Source organism: Mesocricetus auratus, unplaced genomic scaffold (assembly GCF_017639785.1).
Source record: "Mesocricetus auratus isolate SY011 unplaced genomic scaffold, BCM_Maur_2.0 Super-Scaffold_4256, whole genome shotgun sequence".
NCBI lineage: Eukaryota > Metazoa > Chordata > Mammalia > Rodentia > Cricetidae > Mesocricetus > Mesocricetus auratus.
This window is the reverse complement of record NW_024429182.1, coordinates 23,661,250-23,677,963: the sequence shown is the minus strand read 5'-3', so window position 1 is coordinate 23,677,963 and position 16,714 is coordinate 23,661,250. Positions and strand designations below refer to the sequence as shown.

At 41.9% G+C, this 16,714-nt stretch overlaps 2 protein-coding genes across 6 annotated transcripts in view; one reads left to right on the top strand and one right to left on the bottom strand.

Moving 5' to 3' along the window:
• The window catches only part of Ide (insulin degrading enzyme), an 89,470-nt gene that overhangs the window by 48,688 nt on the left and 24,068 nt on the right, over positions 1-16,714 (bottom strand). For 3 of the 5 annotated variants that reach the window (XM_021224833.2, XM_005063650.4, XM_040744995.1), the window contains 3 exons: positions 11,063-11,247; positions 9,525-9,732; positions 4,528-4,697 (listed from right to left, as the gene is read on the bottom strand). In XM_021224833.2, the coding sequence (XP_021080492.1) occupies positions 4,528-4,697; positions 9,525-9,732; positions 11,063-11,247 (563 nt within the window). Of the gene's footprint in view, positions 1-4,527; positions 4,698-9,524; positions 9,733-11,062; positions 11,248-13,189; positions 13,335-16,594; positions 16,675-16,714 lie in introns of those variants that run through there. The other 2 variants (XM_040744992.1, XM_021224826.2) reach the window with 2 other exon arrangements.
• On the top strand, positions 896-1,584 carry LOC101837637 (ADP-ribosylation factor-related protein 1-like). Its single transcript, XM_040745001.1, has one exon. It carries the CDS (start codon positions 896-898, stop codon positions 1,412-1,414), a length of 519 nt encoding a protein of 172 aa, XP_040600935.1. The 3' UTR covers positions 1,415-1,584.

Below are 16,714 nucleotides of genomic sequence, written 5' to 3'. Positions count from 1 at the left end.
AGTACAGCAAAATAATCTTATGTGTTTTACTGAGTATTTATTGTGTGGGTGTACATGTGGTCAGAGGACAATTTGCAGGAGTTACTTCTCTTCTCCCATGTGGTCCCAGAGATCAAGCTCAGCTCAGACATGGCAGGAAGTGGCTTGACAGGCTAAACCATCTTGCTGGCCCAACAGCTAGTTTGAGAATGGAATACACTAGAACTCTAGTTCTAACTATATTCAGAATGAAAGCTCTAGAACTAGTTTTAGATTTCTTTGTTAATCTAATCAGATTTGGGGCTGAAGAAATGGCCAGTAGTTAAGATGAATACAGCTCTTGCAGAGAACCCAAGTTCTGTTTCCAACACACACATCAGGTGACTCACATCTGCCTATAATTCCAGTTCCAGAGACCTGACACCCTCTTCTGGTTTCCACAAACACTCACTCACACACACACGGCATATATAGAACACACAGATACATACATGAAAGACTATCAAAATGATCCATCCACCTAAATGCTATATTTAAAATCAATTATTCCACCAGGCATGGTAGCATATACCTTTAATCCCAGCACTTGGGAGGCAGAAGCAAGTATAAGGCTAGCCTGGTCTACATAATGAGTTCTAGGACAGCCAGGACAATGTAGGGAAACTGTCAATAAAACAAAATAAAAAATTAAAAAAAATATATATTGATTCCTCGAAAGTATTGATTTCTTTGTATTCCAGTCTCTGTACTAATAATCCAGTAATACCACCAATAAATATATCTATAAACCCTTTAAAAAATGAATCTGGGCCGCTGGGATGCGGCTTCGCCCGGACTCAGACAGCTGGTCCGTGTCCCGTCAGGCACGGCGCGAGGCTAACGCGAGATCTGAGCAGGTGCAGGGTGCCAGGGCAGGATGTACACGCTGCTTTCAGGGCTGTACATGTTCCAGAAGGATGAATACTGCATACTGATCCTGGGCCTGGACAATGCTGGGAAGACGACCTTCTTGGAACAATCAAAAACACGGTTTAACAAGAACTACCAGGGGATGAGTCTGTCCAAAATCACCACTAGCGTGGGCCTAAACATTGGCACTGTGGACGTGGGGAAGGCTCGCCTCATGTTCTGGGACTTAGGTGGACAAGAAGAAGTACAGTCCTTGTGGGACAAGCACTATGCAGAGCGCCATGGCGTCCTCTATGACATTGGTTCCACTGATGAGGAGTCAGAGTCCAAAGAGGCATTTGAGAAGGTGGTTTCGAGTGAGGCACTGGACGGTGTCCCCATCCTGGTGTTGGCCAACAAGCAGGATGGGGAGACCTGCCTCTCCATTCCTGACATCAAGACTGCATTCAGTGACTGTACCTGCAAGATTGGCCGGCGAGACTGTCTGACCCCAGGCCTGACTGCTCTCACAGGCAAAGGAGTTTGAGAGGGCATCGAATGGATGGTGAAGTGTGTCGTGCAGAATGTCCACCAGCCACCACGGCAGAGGGACATCACATAAGCACCAACTTTGCAGTCTTGGAACTGTTCATCCCCTGGTGTTGGAAGAGCGCTCCCTGCTGGCTCTGTGCCACTGATGCTGGGGTTAAGCTGACTGTTAATCTTTTATTTGCTTTGTTTTCTCTTAAGACAACGTCTCTGTGTCTGGAAAAGTGTAGGTATCCAGAGACAAATGTAGGGCACACAGGCCATCCAGCTGTATATGCCACCCCATCCCAGATCTGGGACCCTCCCAAACTAGTGAGGCTACTCCTAGGCTTGTCTGTTAGTTCATTCCAAAGTAGAATTTGAGGGCAGCCTGCTTGAAGTGGGGGCCTATCTTGGGCACCTGCTTTGTCCGGCTTGCCCATGGAGAAGGTGGGAACTGTCAGGGCTGTTCTCACTTGGAGTTGGGTGTGTGCCAGACAGGATTTCTTTGTAACCATGCTAACCTGGATCCCTTTGCCTCTTGCCCTGTACCTGTGGGAATTATAGGTGTGGGCATCACACTCAACCTTCCACTGGGTTTTGATATTCTCAGGACAGGGTTCAGTAGACCTGCCGGGGGAAGTCTGACTTCCCTCACTAGCCCATTCTCACTCTGTTTTTATCTCCAAAGGAGAAAGCTGGAGGACAAATCTTGCTGAGTGTACATTTCAGTTCCCGTACTCAGGTTGTGTGGTATCCTTAGGGTGCAGCTTTCACCAGGCATTAGGTGTTGCTGTAGCTAGTGTAGGTGGATTGGGTCCCTACAGGATCCAGGTCAGTTAAGTGCTGGGTTTGCATCTCCAGATGGGTGTGAGGTGTGGGGTTCCTGGGTGACAGCAGTCATGCTCACTAGGCCTACTGGGTTAAATTCTTGCTCATGTGGCCAGGATAAGGTTATGAAATAAAGACAGCCTAGGTAAAAAAAAAAAAAATGAATCTGGTTCAATACCTGCCACTTTGTAAACACAAATCAAGAGTCAGGATCAAAACATAAAGACCTAACAAAAGATTTCTAGAAAACAACAGAGAAAAACTTACTATTGGCCATGCCAATGACTTTTTTGATATCATATCATAAATTCAAGTTACATGAATGAAACTACATCGACCTAATGAACCTTCGAATAGAAGAGCAAGAAGAAACCAACAAAATGAAAAGACAACCTATGGACTGGTAAAAAATCTACATATAGCAGATGTGATAATGAGTTAATATCCAAAATTTACAAAGATCCCCTCACAACTCCATGGCAGAAAAACAAATAGCCTCATCAAACTATGGGCAAAGGAGGCCAGATGTAGTGGTGTAACCACAGCACTTGAAAGGCCAGCCTGGACTGCATAGTGACCTGAGGCCAGTGTGGGCTACACGAGTTAACACACACAACCGTAATCACAGCCGTCAGGAGGCTGACAAAGGCATGGCCTACACAGGAGACCCTGTTTCAAAACACCAAACAAAAACAACCCAATAAACAAACACTCTAGGGAAAGAAAGTGCTTGCTAACACAGTATTCAATAAAGCCAGTAAGCTGGGAAAGACGTGGAGAAATCATGCCTGATTTGCCTCCAGGGAAATCCCAGGTCGGCTTTGCCTCCCCACCTGTTAACCCTGCTAGTGTAGACAAAACCCTTTACATTCTGGGAAATAGAAGAAAAAACTTGCCAACTGACAAAGTAAGCACGGCTCCATTTATAATATTGGAACTTGTTATGGAATATTATGTAACAATTTCACACACACACACAATTAAGAAAGTGTCACCCACAGCAGAAACACAGCCCTACCCGAAAGTCCTCCCACTTGCTTCTGGTCCACCCATGTGTCAAGCAGGGCCACCACCCTCTCCCTTGCTCTTTCATTTCCTTCCCACTGACTACACCCAGCTGCTCTCAGTGTCTATGGGGTGATGACTGGGAAAACAGATCACTTAAGAATAACCACGACTACATTTTCTCCTTGCCTGCTCCAAGACTGCTTGTGAAAATACTCAGTTGCTCCCATTTTAATTTCCATGGACAGGGAAAACAAGAAGCCACAATCAAATTCCAAAATCAAACAAGGAAGAACAAAAGCTTCTAATTTATTAAAAATCTATAGATCTAAAATCAAAGGTATATATTGAAAAAAGAAAAGAGGAAAAGCACGTGGATACCAACCGGGGATTCAAGTTTAAAAAGACACAAAGCCCATAATTCCAGCACTTGGGAAATAAGAAATTCAAGATAACCCATTCTCCTCCACATAGTGTGATAAAACCAGCCTGCGATACAAAAGACCCATCTAAAAGAAAGAAAGAGAGAGAGAGAGAAAGAAGGAAGGAAAGAAAGAACAGAGGGAGGAAAGGAAAGAGGGAGGGAGGGAGAAAGGGAAATTTCTGTAAGAGTACATTAGGAAGTCACTATGCCTAACTTTCCAATTAACTTCTACAAACGCTTAATTCCGTAGTTATGTCAATTTCTCTGGAAGTTATTGTATGTCTAAGAAATAGTATCTAAACTTAAAGAAATTAATTTATAAAATTAATTTATAATGTACTAAATAATATCTTTGTTTTACATTTTAAAATAACTAAAGCATTTTTAAAAGCATAGTAATGTTGCTGGGTAATTGCTTATAATTCTAGCAGTAAGAAAGTTACCATAGGAGGATTTTTTGTTTTGGTTTGGTTTTTGTTTTTCGAGACAGGGTTTCTCTGTGGCTTTGGAGGCTGTCCTGGAACTAGCTCTTGCAGACCAGGCTGGTCTCGAACTCACAGAGATCCCCTGCCTCTGCCTCCTGAGTGCTGGGATTAAAGGCATGAGCCACCACCGCCTGGCTCATAGAAGAATTTTAAGTTTTAGGATATCGTGGGATACAAGGCAAGACCCAGTTTCAAAAACACACACAAAAAAAACAAAGTTTAGGGGTATGGCTTAATTTGGAATGTTTGCCTAGCATCTGAAATGTGTGGACTCCTACTTGAATGGGATTCAAAATGAAATGAGAAATTATGGAACTCCTGTACAGGGAACCCATGAGACTCAGTGAGACCCAGGACCACAGCAGCTGATGTATGACAGTGACAAACCTGTCCCAAATTTGCTGAAGGGGTGCTTGGGATTCCCAGTAGCTTTTTCCAACTGGAAGAGTCTCCAGGCGTCGTTCATCACATTCTTCTCGTGTTCTGAATCGACTGCATTCACCTCTCTGTCTTTACAACTTGCATCAAACAAGGGACACAGGAAAAACTGGGCAAACCTAAGGGTATAAGACAGAATTACCAACTTGAGAACTACGATTTTGAAAGAAAAACTTTTAAAATACTTTTGAAACTGTTAGTTAACATGATTTACATAAGACCAGAAGAAATTGGGGTTGAGGACACAGCTCAGTAACAGAATGTTTGCCGAGAATGCAGAAGACCCAGGGGAAAAAAAATATAGGGCCAGCCCTGGTGGTGCACATCTTTAACCCCAAAACTCGGGAGGCAGAGGCAGGCAGATCTCCGAGTTCCAGGGCAGCCTGATCTACAGACTGAATTCCAGCAGAGCCAGGGACATAGTGAGACCTTGTCTCATTTTAAAGAGAGAGAGAGACAGAGACAGAGACAGAGACAGAAGAAAAAAGTACCATTGCTCTAAGAAAAAGGAATATAAAAGAAGTTCTAAATAATAGAAGAAAAATACACTATTGGACATATGTAAAGTCAGAGGTGTTGATCTTTCCAGAGATGCTAAAATTGGTGAAAACATAAGCATATTAACATTAAAAGGTTAAAACTGATTTTAAAAGACAGCTGGCCAGGCGTTGGTGGTGCACACCTTTAATCCCAGCACTGGGACCTTATGGCATAACAATACAGAGAGGGCTTGGTCCTGCACAATGGCAGCCCAAATAGAAACCACAATTACTGTTAACTAGAGTTAATTCCTCGTTGGATTTCGCATCCCATCTCCTAAAACCAGCATTGTGACCCACCATTCTCTGTCACTGGTGTGCTGGGATAGTAAATATTACATTGGGTGTTCAGAAATTCCTGTATATACATCAATATATACATCATCACTGGACAGGTCGACAAAGCTCTCTATTGGAGTCAATGAGCGACATCCTAATACCCATCTTGTTTATAACAGCTGATCTCCTTTTAATGGTAAAAAGGGGAATTATGGTATGGGTATTGTTTTTCATTTATTGATACAAATTCAAGGTCAATTTTTGTGATGTGTATATTTCTCCTCTTGATTAAGTATTGTGCTTATACTGATCTTTTAAAATGTAATGCATAATTCAATACAGACTATAGATAGTTACTTATAATAGAATTTATAGTTAGGTAAGTTAGGATTTCTAGATATATAGAGATGTATTTGAGACAGATAAACAGTCTTCAAACCTTTCAAAGACATTCAGAAAATGGCATTTAAAATGGTTTAGGGTTTTTCTTGAAAATGAGAAATGTCTGCTCCTGGCAGCACCAATTACGTCTGAGAGGAAGATGGGTATCGAAGAAACTTGTTATGGAGTTTGCTTTCAATATGGCAAGATTAGCCATTTGGGCAAGAAACTGCTCTTGCCTGTACTGCTTGACTGTTGTTGTATAATCTGGACATGCAGGACCCACAGGAAAGTGACTGTTGAACTCAGTCTTACAGGGTTCCTGCTTCATGGAAGAGTCTACCAGACTTTCTACAGGACAGAAAAATGACTGACAGACTGCTGATGCAGATGGACAGTTTGAAATTTCCTGCTTTGCTGAGAAGTGTTCCAGACACACTGTGGCCTCCTATAGGCTGAAGATGGATGCCCCAACATTACAGAGGAACTTCGGGTGACTGTCCAGGCAGTAAGATATCTTTGTCAATCCTAGTGTTTATATATTATCCTTCTGTGGCCTTTGATGGAGTTGAAGACAGATAGTTATAGTGTTCCTTAGTTATGATAAAAGATAAGCTACATATAGGACTTTGGACTCACAAGAATGAGATAGATGATATTTTCTTTAAATCTTGCTGAATGTTGATAGACAAAATATTGTAACTGTATTCTTACTTGATAACTGTTCTGTTGTATATAATTTGACTATGTTAAAGTTAAGACCTTTCTTTTGTTTAAACAGAAAAGAGGAGATGTTGGGGAAGTCCTGTTATTTGCCTGTTATTTGTCAATAAAGTACTGTTGAGCCTATAGGAATCTAGATAGGTGGGGCTAGGAGTCCAGGAGGATTCTGGGAAGGAGAAACACAGGAGAGTCAACATGTAACGCCATGGGGGTAGGAAGCCCGGAACTATTCTCCGGTAAGAGACATACTTAGATTAATAATTATGGGGTAATTACTTAAGTCAGAGCTAGCCAATAAGAAACAAGCAAGGCCAACAGCTTCATAATTAATACAGCGTCTTGTGTGTTATTTGGGGACTACATCGCGGCAGAGCCCAGGCGGCTGGCGGGGAATAAACCAAAGCGGCTAGCAAAGAAAAAGCTTCACTTTACACAGGACAGTCTCCAAAATAATACAGAGAAACCCTGTCTCAAAAAACCAAAAAAAAAAAAAAAAAAAAAAGACAGCTGTAGTCTACTACTTAAGATTTGCAATTTGACATCTCTATGAGACTTAAGTTTCCTCAGAAGGGGGGAAACTAGTTGACAATTATCAAACCTTAACTGTCTAGCCAATGAAACATCTCAGCAAACAAAAGTGCTTGCCATGCAAGCCTGAAAATCTAAGTTTGGTCTCAGGAATCCACAGTAGCAAGAGAATCAAATTCCCTCTGACTTCTGTATATGCGTCGAGGCATGTGCATAAATTCTACCCCCCAACAAACATACATATACACATACACACCACACAAGTCACAAACACATCACACTTTATCACACACATGCACACTCATACACATATTACACAGTCACAAACACATCACAGACACACACATATACACACCACACATCTCACAAGCACACACACTCACATACACAGTTAATGATAATTTTTAATATGTCTTAAAAATCTTAAATGTACAGCCCGCAGTATAAATCTCATTAAAACTCAAGCACCTCAGGACAAACAAAGTGAGTAACTGAATTTTAAAAGGTGTGATTCAAATTTTAGAAAAACTTTAATTAGTAGATAAAAATAGTGCAGTGAAAATCCTTAAGTATGTCACAACGTCTAAGTCATGATTATGAGCTTTTATAAAATAGTAAATAGCCTATGAATTTTTAATAAGCATCAATTTAACAAATAACATGGTATGCAACTTAAGCAACCAATATACCTTTCTTGAGTCCGTAGGGCTACTCTTCTAGAAGTCCTAAATTCAATTCCCAGTACCCAGATGGTGGCTCACAACCATCTGTAACTACAGTCCCATGGGATCTGATGCCCTCTTCTGGTGTACACACAGGAAAAAAAACCACCCATAAACATAAACATAAAATACATACATAAATAAATGTGAAAAAGAATGTATTTACTTTTTAAAAAAAACTTAAATTAGAGGTCAGCAAGATGGAGATGGCTTGACAAGCAAAGGTGTCTGCCACTAAAGTCTGATGACCTGAGTTCAATGCCCAAGACCCACACAGTGGAAGGAGATAAGGAACTCACAAGCTGTCCTCTGACTTTTACATGTGTCTCATGACATGTGCATCACTGCACATACACACAAATAAAAAGGTTATTTTTATTTTGGTTTTTCAACACAGGGTTTCTCTGTTTAATGTCCTGACTACCTTGGAACTCACTTTGTAGACCAGGCTGGCCTCCAACTCAGAGATCCACATGCCTCTGCCTCCCAAATGCTGGGATTAAAGGTGTGTGCCACCACCACTGGCTAATTTAAATTTTTTAAAAACGAAACAAATAACATTGTTCTAATGGAGCCTGCTCCATAAAATGCTCTCAAGACATCCTCAAGGTTGAAATAGCAGGTTGGATAGACTATATCCGAGCTGGAGAGACGGCTCACTGAGTAAAGCCCTTTGCAGTGCAAGGCTGAAGACTTGAATTTGGAGCCAGACACAGTACCCTGAGTCTGTAAACCAGTACTCCTCAGGGGAGCTGGTAGGCTAGCCTGGTGTTGTCTGTGGTAGCAAATGACAAGAGACTATTTCATATGATGCAAGACAAGGACTGACATGCAAGCTTGTCTAACCTCCACGTGCACTCTGTGGCATCTACATGCCTGCACAGGAACACAGAACACAAAACCATGGCATGCACACACTCACACACAGGATTTTGCTTTGTTTTGTTTTGAACTCTATATCCACTAAGTAGGTATCACTGAGAAGTGTGACACTAGAGAAAGAGACTATCTAAGACATAACATTCTAGAACACTAAGAGAGTTTTAAAAGAGATCTGTGAGGGGGAAAGGCAACAGATTCCCTGGAATTAAGAGTTATAGGTGGCTCTGAGCCACCAAGTGGTACTGGGACAAGCCCAGATGTTCTAGAAGAGCAGCAGTATTCTTACTGCTGAGCCACCTCTCCAGGCCCTCTCATACGCTATTGTTTACCATCTGTTAAAGATGGGAGTTCAGTCAGAATGAGAAGAGCTAGCAACAATTTTATAAGTCAATATAATATTTACAGTCCTAAATGCCAGTTTATAGTTGTGTCATGAAGTAAATATGTGACACCTCATTAATTTTTCTGCTTTAAAAACAGAGTTTTTTGTTTTGCTTGTTTTCTAAAGACAGGATCTCACTATGTAGCCCTGGCTGGCCTGGAATTCACTATGTAGACCAGGATGGCCTGGATTTCACACCACCTATCTCTGCCTCCAGAGTGGGAGTAGAGGCATTTGCCACTATACCTGGCTACAAAATATCTTTAAAAAAAATACTTTAATTATCTTGGGCAGGGAGGAAGAGAGGGATACATGTGGTGGTCAGAGGACAACTTTTGTCTCCTTCCATCACATGGATCTCTTATCAAAATCAGGGCAACACTCATTGGCCCTACAGTATCTCTGTTAAACTATAAAAAGGTGATGTCATCTTTGAAAAACAGGAATTACCATTTTTATTAATGTGAGTAGCTGTACAAAATTCAATATTTTCAAAGCATTCAGTGTTACCTGTCCAAGGCTCCTTCTAAGTGTTCATGGGAAACATCGAAATAGTAATTGGTATGCTCTCCACTAGTAAAGGCATTCGAGCTCCCAGCATGTTCACTGAGAAACTGGCTGTATTCATTTTCTTTAGGATACTTCTTTGTTCCCAAAAACAGCATATGTTCACAAAAATGACTTAAGCCAGCAATATTTGGAGGGTCTGACAATGAACCTGGAAGAGAAAACACATATGTAATTAATCACTTTTTACTGGTAACGGCTAGTAAACAGAAATTCTCAACATTACACACACTAGGAGAGGTAAGTGCGGCTGTTCTGAAATGGCACTACTTAGAAAGTCAACAAGAAGACCCAGGCTTAGCCAGCAGTGGTGGCACATGCCTTTAATCCCAGCACTTGGGAGGCAGAGACAGATGACTGGACTGGCTCTCTATGAATTCGAGGCTAGCCTGATCTATGGAGTGAATTCCAGGACAGTCAGGGATGTTACACAGAGAAACCCTGTCTCACAAAACAAAACAAACAAAAAGACCCAAGGCCTGGTCATCACTGAGGGGGCAACACTGGGTCAACGGTGTGATGTCCCTGGGGAGCCTAGTTGGAGGAGCATCAGCTCCACAATTACAAAATTTTCTTATTTCTGATTTTCTGTTCACTGCTGTTTTAAAATAAAGTCTCCCTATGTACCCCACGTGGGTCTAAAACTTGCAGTAATCCTCCAACCCCACTTGCTAGTGAGCCACCATACTCAGCATAGCTGTGAAATTGTAAGCAGAACACTTTACTTCTCTTGCTTCAGTGATGTCTTTTATATACTCCTATCTTAGCCCCCTGAATACAAATTAGGTATTAGCAGACTGGTCTACATAGTGAGTTCCAGGACAGCCAGGGCTACATAACAGGCCTGTCTAGGGAAAAAAAAAAAAAGAAACAAAATTAGGTATTTGCAAAGCACTGCTTTAAGGTAAGCAGTAGTTATTTGTTCAATATTACCTTATTCCCCCAATTCTAAAATGTCAATGATTAAAGATTTTATTAAAGAAGAAACCACTATTAAAAAGAACTATTTTCCCATTAAACATATATCTGTGTTGCAGATAATAGGACTAAATTGACATTACATATAGAAGAAATGTATACCTAAGATTCCTAAAATAGCAAGCTCATATACCAGAGAAAAAGAATGGAATGAATTCCTTTGCTACTACATCTCCTAAGTTGAAAACATAAAAAGACTCTATTAAATGTGTTCAAGATCAACCTGAGCTAATAGTGAGATCACGTCTCAAAACACCACAAACAGGCATGGAGGCTTTTGTCTATAACCTGAGAGGCAGGATCATGTCAAATTAGAGACCGACATGAGTTGTAGGTTGCCTAGGCTACAGAGTAAGATCCTGTCTCAAAAACAAAACCAAATCAAACAAAAAGTAATAAAAACATAAGAAAATCATAAATGTGATAACTATTGGGTCCTCACACTCATGGCACCTTCTATCAAATGCTGTCGCCACTGGATACGCCACAAGACTAAACTGTACCTATGTGCACATCGAGTGCCGCTGATGACTTGTCCGTGGTGGGATCACTGATGAGAAGCACTTTGATGCCATTGGCCAGCTCCAGTCCACGATATTCTCGTTTGTCTTCGGGAGACTTGACAATCTGGTCTTCTATTCTCTGGATAGCTGGATTATTCATTTTGCTATAAGTCTTTTTTTGGAAACTAGAAAGAAAAGGATATTTGTTGTATAGTGACTGCTCTTTAAAAAAAGAAAGAACATCAAGCAAATTCATATAACATCATCCAAAACAACAGAAAACAAACCCAAACCCCTGGCTGCAGCTTCTGGTGTTGCAGCTTCTGCTGCTAATGGCTGAATTGATTCACACACGGCCAAGCCTGCTTTCCCACTGAGCCCTGAAGGAAATGCTTTATAGGCTACTTGGTGGGTGTAGTCATCCCTTCTCTCTACCTCAGACCTCACTCTTCAGAGATGAACTAACAGTGTTGTTCCCTGGAACCTCTTCTGTATCTAGATAAGCACTCCAATGGAGACCTAACAGGATGGCTGGACCATGAGCTGGTCAGTGTGCTCTTTCAACTGGGCTTTCAATCACTAATAACTAAGTTCAAACAAGTCAAAGGTATCTGCTAGAGAGTAAGGTGAGAGACTGTGTAAGAATCTATCCTGAATCAGTCAAATTGCTCAGCCTGATGGAGTCTAAGATAAGGCTGAACAACATCATCTGATCTTACACATGTGTGCTCAGAGCATACGGAATAGTCTCCATGAAGAACAACACTGGGAAACAAGACAAACAAGCTGCCTATGGCAGCAACAAAAGCCAGGCCGCAAAACAAATGAAAAGTCAGGAAGCCCCCAAGTGATTTTTGTAACCTGCTGAAGAGCTGACTGCCACGCAGGAGCATTCTTACCCTTCAAGGGTTTCCTCAGGCTGGGGCTACAGTTCCCTGGCCAAGCACTTGCCTAGCATGTCTGAGGCCCTGGGTTCAATCTCAGCACAGTCCAAAAGAGCAAAGGGTTTTTTCTGGTAGTCTGCTCTTTCTTCTCCAGGAAGGCCAGAGACAGTGACCAAAAAGGAACCACCAGCAAATGGGATTCCATAGGGTGGTACTTTAGCTAGAAATTGCTTAACAGACAAAACATTAAATCTCAAGTACTGACCAGTTCATATGAAAATCAGATAAAGTCGAAAACACATCTGAAATTACAAAGACATTAACCTAACGCTGGTACCATGGCTTTTTAGAAGACAAAGGTAGGTCTTTGAAGACTGATGATAGCCAGGGCTGCTAACTTAGCTCAGAGATAGAACACTGGTCTAGATCATCCATATTATGACAATAAGAACAAACAAATGACCAACAGCCAGGCCTAAAGATAAATAGGCATGGAATTATCTGGATAAAATATTGTGCTAAAATAGTTTTGTGAGATGACTCAGTGGCTAAGCGCTTGTTACTTAAATACCAGTGAGGATATGAGATCAGAGCCTCAGAGCCCATGTCAGGAGGGTGAGGTGGCTAACCTGTAATTCTGGCCTCTGAAGGTGGAGATTGGAGATCCCCAGATCAAACTGGTTAATAAGACAAGTCACATGGGAAACTAGTTCATGAACAGACCTCCTCACCCCAACTAAAATACACGAATAATCAAAGAAGATTCTTGACATCAAACTTGGACTTCCATGCCCCCCACACACGCATGTGCCCACACATATGCCAAGCATGCAAAGACATATGCGCACTATACATACATGTAAGAATGAGGAGGGAACCTTAAGGCATTAGGAGAAAAGTCTAGTCTGATTTTTAACAGAATGCCTTCCTCTGTGAAATTATATAAAATTATGTATGTAATCAGAGTAAAAGCTGGTAAACCAAAGAGATTTGCTATTAACACAGTCTCATATATATTCCATCCCAAAAAAAGACATTGGTTTTGGTTGGCTGGTTTTGCTTTGTTTTTGTAAGATGGCTTCTTTATACAACCCAAGTTATCCTCAAATTCACTATCCTCTTGCTTCAGGCTCCCAAGAACTATGACTATAGGTGTCTGCCACCATTCTCCACTGTTATCTGGAATTTTAAAGGTCATTACTATCAGTAATACTAAATGTATAATACTGGTTTTAAAACTCACATAATACAGGACTAGAGAGACAGCTCTGTGGTTAAGAGAACTTGCTGGTCTTGCAGAGGACCCAGGCTGGGTTCCCAGAAGCCATCTGCTGGCGCCCAACCATCAGTAACTCCAGCTTCAGATGATAAGCCCTCTTCTGGCCTCCACAAGCACCAGGCACACGTTTACAACTGGTACACAAAAACATGCAAAGCATACATATAAAACAAAAAATTTAAGCCACATCATGCCTTATACAGGCAGGGCTAATAATGAGTTTGCCCTGTTTAGAGTACAAATACTTTCTTAAAAAAAAAAATAGGGGCTGGAAAGATGGCTCAGAGGTTAAGAGCACTGGTTGTTCTTCCAGAAGACCTAGGGGTTCAATTCCCAGGACCCACATGGCAGCTTACAACAGGCTATTAGTTAGAATTCTAGTCCCAGGGGATCCAATGACCTCTTCTGCACTCTGTAGGAACCAGGTATGTATGTGGTGCACAGATGTGCACATAGACAAAACACAGACAGACAGACACAGACAGATTAAAAATAAATTTTCTTTTAAAAAACATAACATACAAAGCTGGGTCTAGGACGAGGTCTTAAGTCTATAAAATACCTACTGCACAAGCATGAGGAACTGAGTTCACATCTGGGCACCAATGTAAAAACTGGATGCTGCAACTCCCTCTAACCCAAGCACTGTGGGCACAGATACAGGCGGATACCTAGAACTCCATGACCAGCAATCATTATTCTGGATAAAACACTGTGTTAACATCTCAAGACAGGGGTGTAGGAGAGGGCTGTGATCAAACACCTGCTGCCCTAAGTATGAGGACCCGAGTTCAGAGCCTCAGAACCCACGGAAATGCAAGTAGGTGAGGTAGCGCTCCTGCAATCCTAGGCTCTAAGGTAGACTCAGAGGATCTCAGAGCAAGCTGACTACCAAGACTAGTCACAGTGGGAACTCTGGGTTTGACCTACAGACCTTGGCTCAGTGAGTAAGCTTAGGTGGGAGCTGGATAGATGGTTCAGCAGATAAGGGTACTGGCCACCAAACCAAACTAAGCTCAATCCCTGGAACCTCTGCAAGTTGTCCTCTGCCTCTACATGTATGCCAAAGTACATGCTTAGCCTCTCACATACACACAAATGAATAAAGTAAGGTGGAAATTACTAAAGAATATATTCACCATCAGCCTTTAGCTTCTACACACACACACACACACACACACACACACGCACACACACACACGCACACACACACACGCACGCACGCACGCATGCACGCACGCACGCTGATATTTTAGGACATTTTAAGGAAAATGGGGGCAGTTATTTGAAAGAGAGATGCCTGTTTTGGGAATGGGGTTGTGTGTGTGTGTTTTTTTAACAGGCTGGCTTCAAACTAGAAAATGTAGCTGATGATGACACTGAATTCCTGATCTGTTGGTCTTTACTTCCAAGTGCTAAAATTTCAAGCAGGTACCAGCATGTTCCACCATGCTCAGGTGAAATGCCATCACTAACAACTATTTCCTATGTCAGTAGCCATAAAGCAATTTTACTGTTAAAGAAAGATGAAAATCTGATTACAAAGTCTAAAAAACCAGTGTTTGTGACAAAAACACACATCCCAGGATAAGGAAAAACTGTGTTTAAGACTTCAAATAAGGTCACAAGCTTAGGCAACAGCCTGGGGATTGATTGATTCTTAAGGGACAAATCTGTTTAGAGTAGTAAATGCCGCCAGGTGGTGGTGGCACAGGCCTTTAATCCCAGCACTCTAGAGGCAGAGGCAGGCGGATCTCTGTGAGTTTGAGACCAGTCTCGTCTACAGAGCGAGTTCCAAGACAGGCTCTAAAGCTATAGAGAAACCCTGTCTTAAAACAAACAAACAAACAAACAAAAAACCAGAAGTAGCAAATGCCTTCATTACACTGGCGGCATACACCTATAAAGTCAACACACTGAGGCTGGATCTTCAAAAGATCAGCAGTGGTTAGATACCAAGACACCTCACACACACGCACTATGCCCCTCGACCTCTCCCACTCACCACCCAATCTCAGAAAAGCCTAAACAAACAGAAAGAATTCAAGGGTTAGGACTGTGACTAGATCATAGGTGATTTCCCTAATGTGCAATGCCCAGCACTAGGGGTGTGGGTTGGGGGAACCGAATTTCAACTTAGTGGCAGCATAATGTTAAATTAGTTACAGGCAGGTAGTCTCTTAGTACTTTAGAGGGTGAGGCAGGAGGATACTGAGTTTGAGGCCATCCTTGATTACACAGCAAGTCCTGGGTCAGCCTTTGATACATAGCAAGACTGTGTACCAAAAAAAGAGAAAGACATATAATAGGGGAGACAATACCCTAACTAGACATAATATGCTACCAAATAATCACCCCAAAGAAAAAGGGAGGGCTGGAGAGATGGCTCAATGGTTAAGAGCACTGACTGCTTTTCCAGAGAACCTGAGTTCAATTCCCAGCAACAACATGGTGGCTCACAAGTATCTGTAATGAGATCTGGTGCCCTCTTCTGGTGCAGACAGATGTTGTATATATAGTAAATAAATACATCTAAAAAAAAAAGATGAGAAACATTTGGCCCATACTTAAAAAAAAAAAGGACGGGAGAGAGGGAAGGAAAAAGGGAGACATGCATGGTCATGAATTCCTTTAATCCTAGCACTTGGGAGGCACAGACATGTAGACCTCTGTTACTGAGGCTAGCCTGGTCTACATATGGAGTTCCAGGTCAGCCAGGGCTACATAATAAGACACTGTCACAAAACAAACAAACAAATGTGCTAATAAGGAGCCCGGTGTGCAGCACACATGTGCTTCAGCATGCCCACTACAGGGAGAGCCCATGCTTCTGATAAAGCTTTTCCTCAGGTGAGAGCTAAGCCTAGAAGATCTTTACATGCAATGCAGCTTCTGCTAGTGGCAGTTCGCTTTAGGAGATCCAAAGATTACAAATGACTTGAAATATGACAATGATGACTCACAAGCTTCCCTCAATACACACTCTCAGTACAACAGAGAGTAGGAAACAGACAGATACCAGGACTGACAGCTGCAGGTCTAGCAAACACTATTTCTCAATGACTGGAGTCCATCGGACATGGCTGTAAGCATTTGGACACTGAAGTTGTACCTGATTCATATCCCTGTGTAGCTGAGGAGACAAACTTATCCTCTAAGTTACACATAAAAACCAATGCAACTACTTTTAGACATTTGTACACAGAATCAAGAATAGCTAAAAAAAACCTTCCCAACTAGCAATGCTGCATATCAAATACTACAGCTTTCCAAGGAAGTAAAAAAGACAAAAAGGAAACATAAGCAACATTCTGAAAAGGACTCATTTCCAGACAGTACCAACCCTCTCTACAGAGAGCTGATTCTTACCTTCTGGGGAACTGGAATGACTGGGGACGCCTCCTCTGATGATGGAGTCATCAGCAGCTTGCCTGTCTGTGGACTTATATCTATTCTCAGGAGATCACATGTCTCTCTATCTCGGCTTGC